General features: G+C 33.3%; 1 protein-coding gene across 2 annotated transcripts; it reads right to left on the minus strand.

Moving 5' to 3' along the window:
• Window positions 1-329: 329 nt before the first annotated feature.
• LOC113713608 (peptide deformylase 1B, chloroplastic) lies at window positions 330-2,418 on the minus strand. 2 transcript variants are annotated; one of them, XM_027237366.2, is made up of 6 exons: window positions 2,173-2,418; window positions 1,922-2,060; window positions 1,592-1,784; window positions 1,390-1,500; window positions 810-872; window positions 330-665 (listed from the first exon to the last, which is right to left on the minus strand). In XM_027237366.2, the coding sequence occupies exons 1-6, from the start codon at window positions 2,414-2,416 to the stop codon at window positions 561-563; spliced, it is 855 nt and encodes a 284-aa protein (XP_027093167.1). In that variant the 5' UTR covers window positions 2,417-2,418; the 3' UTR covers window positions 330-560. The 2 variants fall into 2 exon arrangements, with proteins under 2 accessions (XP_027093167.1, XP_027093166.1); XM_027237365.2 differs by having other exon boundaries at window positions 1,922-2,063.
• Window positions 2,419-3,683: the final 1,265 nt, after the last annotated feature.

A 3,683-nucleotide genomic window follows, 5' to 3' on the forward strand; every position in this document is an offset into this window, starting at 1 on the left:
GTGAATGACAGTGGACGGTAAAAATACAGCACTTAAACTGAGTACCTTAATAAACTTGCTGTCCTATCTGAACAAACGTCCTGCCACAGGGTACTACTCCACAATGTTAGGAAATACCAGCAGGAAGTGTTTCAGATGGACAAATTCAGAGAAGAGTAATCTTACACACAGATGAAATGTAGCTACGTAATTCAGGCAAGAGTTAATGACACTAACAATACGGTGTTTGTCTTGCTCAAATTTCTTAATTTGCATGCCATTTCAAATCGACAGCCACCAACAGAGCAAATTCTCAATTACTTGAAGCAGTGTAATGAACGATCGAAAAATGGAAAATCAAAAGAATAGTATATACACGATCTGTTGACAGTACAAACTGGTATCTCTGAATTGCACAACATATTCTTAAGGTGCGGTTGGTACAGAACTAAATCCAGAATGCACACTATATTTTCCTAAAGAAAAAGGAAAAACAAAAAATAGGGAACTCGTGGAATCAAAATATCAAAATCAGCTATATGGTAATACAAAATCTGTGAACCTAACTAAGTATACCAAGCCTATCGTGATTTTCCAAACCCAATAGCAGTCTTCCTTCTTCTTCGAGCATCTATTCTTTCAGGGCTTTGCAATCCAGTTCTCCCCTCATATTTCTTTTCCAAGGCCTGTGCAAGTAGAATTTATAATATAAAATCTATTTCTGCCATCCCAGGCTAGTTGAAGCTAAAAGGTTAAACAAGAAAAGATATCCACATTCAACAAATATTCTGCAAATATTGGAATATGTAATAAATCTATTGACTATTCACCTGTAAATCTGCACTGATACTTTCAAGAACTTCGTCTGTCATTCTATCAAAGAAAAGTATTCCCTGCAAAGCAGAATGTAATTTAGGATATAAACTAGAAAGAAGCAGAAAATGAAGCTTAGTGTCCTTGCCTCCATGGTCAAGGTAACCACCATCTTTGAGTCAAACAATACTCCTAAACTAGATTAACCACTCAGTATATTTTGTTTGCAATTGAAAACAGGCATGCAATGTGAAGACCAGAATGGTATTGCTGATTGGCCCGTCAACATGGGCAGTCAGTTGTAGTTTTTAAGCCATAAACAATGAGAATTTGGTACATTTCCAGGTCGCAATTTCGTGGTCCAAGTTGTCCAAACAACAGTAATGAGTAAGTTAACCAAATTACAGGTTCAAAGCTCATGACGGCAATAAACTAATGAACTACTGGGATGCGAAAAGCTCAGCTTTTGTCACGATTATGATGGATATCCATCTCATCTCATCACAACTTCACAGAGTATCAATGGTGAACATTTGGACATAATATTTCAGGCTCTTTCTGAACCAATTACAGGGACATATGCAAAAACAAGACTACCTGAAGATGATCATATTCATGCTGAAACACCCTTGCAGGAAGTCCCGTCAAGTTAAATGCAAATCTTTTGCCACTAATGTCCTGTGCATCGATTGTCACAGAGTCCGGTCTCTACACAAACAAAAAACAATAAGAGCAATTAAAATCTCGTAGGAAAACACAATTGCATTATTACCTTCAACAAACTTAAATGAACACATACCTCAACATCAGCATAAATCCCCGGAAAGGACAAACAGCCCTCATTATAAGGAACAATTTTCCTCGAATATCTACTAACTTTCGGATTCACAAGAACAATCTCCTCTCCTTCCCCACGTTCACCAACCGGATTAAACACCATAAGGTGAACATTAATTCCCACCTGGGGTGCTGAAAGCCCAATCCCATCAGTCCTATTAACGAAAAAGGAAAACCAATAACTATTTTTACCGGTTCCTAAAATCTCAACAATTCAGAAAAGAACTCAAGAAACCCACTAAAACAGCAACAAATTCAGAGAATTTTCTGCTAAAAAAGTCAAATTCTTTACCTATACATTATGTCGAACATCTCATCTACTAACTTCTTCAAGTTATGGTCAAACGTACTGATCCTTTTATTTTTTGCTCTCAATATCGGGTCTGGATATTCCACAATTTTAAGGGGTGCCTCAAACTGCAAATCCGCCACTGCTAACAACAGAAATAAGCATACAATTTCGTGGGTATAAGCTAGAAATGCATAAAATTTAAGGGGAAAACTAGAAACATGGAAAACATGGCTCGAGTTGGGGATGTTTACCAGAGGCAAATTCGTCCTCTTTTACTTTGGAAGAAGAAGAGAAGCTTCGTCTGGCCTGAGCACGAACACCTGCTGCCATTCCGGGAGGTTTATGAGGGGATGTCGAAGAATAGTTGAAGGGATTTGTCGGAGTGAAGCGGTGGAGACGGCGGAAAATGGAGGGAGCAATGGTGGCGGTGCCGGGAAGCTTCGACAGTAGAGCTTTAGAAAATGGGGAAGAGTAGAGCCAGGTCGCTCCAGCCATTGCAAAAACTAGCACGCCGGCCCAGAGTTGATACTTAAAGGGATAATTTCAGAAACCTCCCCTGAGGTTTCTGACATTTACACTGATCTCCCCTGTAGTTTGAACAATTACACTGATCTCCCCTGAGGTTACTAATCCTTTACAAATTCAGTCCAAATGATTAAAATATTATTTTAGAGAGTGAAATTAGAATTTTGTACCTGATTTGTCCTTTGTGCTACATGTCCAATGAATGGCAAAGTATTACAAATTAATTAATAATTAATAAACTTTAACGAGCGTAATTTATAGGCAAATACGTATTGCCTATTTAAAGTACCAGATCTTTACATGTATTTTACTTTCAAACATTTACTTTATCACAAATATTTATTCTCAAATACTAATTTTTGTTAAACACAAAACCTACCAGTTTTTCTTCCGTAGAAATATTAATATAACACTTTTTCAATTTTAGTTATAAATATTTATGTATTTAACATAAATTAAATGATTCAGGATAAAATATCCATAAAGAGCCAATACTTTACTCATGTAATGGATGAAAGTCATAAAAAATTAATAGTTTATAAGGCCATTTATTTTTTAAAAAATATTTAATTTATATTAAATAGATAACCTACTGATATTTTTTGCAAGAATATTACTTTAACACTTTTTAATTTTTAATTACAAATGTTAATATATTTATCATAAATTAAATATTTGAAAACAAAATATCTGTAAAGAGCCAATACTTTAAATAGAATATGCGTATTTGCCTATAAATTACACTATTTAAAGTAAGGAGTATAGTTTATTGATTTAAGTTAAGGAGTGTAGTTTATTGATTTAAGTAAGGAGTGTAGTTTATAGGCAAACACACATAACTTATTTAAAATACCAGCTCTTTACAGGTATTTTATTTTTAAATATTTAATTTATAATAAATATATCAATATTTGTAATTAAAAATTAAAAGGTGTTACAATAATATTCTTGTAAAAAGAAAATCGATAGGTTATCTATTTAATATAAATTAAAATTAAAAAAAAAAGAAATGGCCTATAAAATGTTAATTTTTTATGGCTTTCATCTATTACATGAGTAAAGTATTAGCTCTTTATGAGTATTTTATTCTGAATCATTTAATTTATGTTAAATACATAAATATTTGTAATTGAAATTGAAAAAATGTTATATTAATATTTCTACGGAAGAAAAACTGGTAGGTTTTGTATTTAACAAAAATTAAATATTTAAGAGTAAATACAAATCTGTATTTGAG

Source organism: Coffea arabica, chromosome 10c (assembly GCF_036785885.1).
Source record: "Coffea arabica cultivar ET-39 chromosome 10c, Coffea Arabica ET-39 HiFi, whole genome shotgun sequence".
Classification (NCBI taxonomy): Eukaryota; Viridiplantae; Streptophyta; class Magnoliopsida; order Gentianales; family Rubiaceae; genus Coffea; species Coffea arabica.

Excerpts from the sequence above, each read along its gene's own strand:
- LOC113713608 (XM_027237365.2), bottom strand. The coding sequence starts at position 2,416 with ATGGCTGGAGCGACCTGGCTCTACTCTTCCCCATTTTCTAAAGCTCTA. Across the intron at positions 1,785-1,921 it reads ATGTTCGACATAATGTATAG|GACTGATGGGATTGGGCTTT; the intron begins GTAAAGAATTTG and ends TTTCGTTAATAG. Across the intron at positions 873-1,389 it reads ATGAATATGATCATCTTCAG|GGAATACTTTTCTTTGATAG; the intron begins GTAGTCTTGTTT and ends TCTGCTTTGCAG.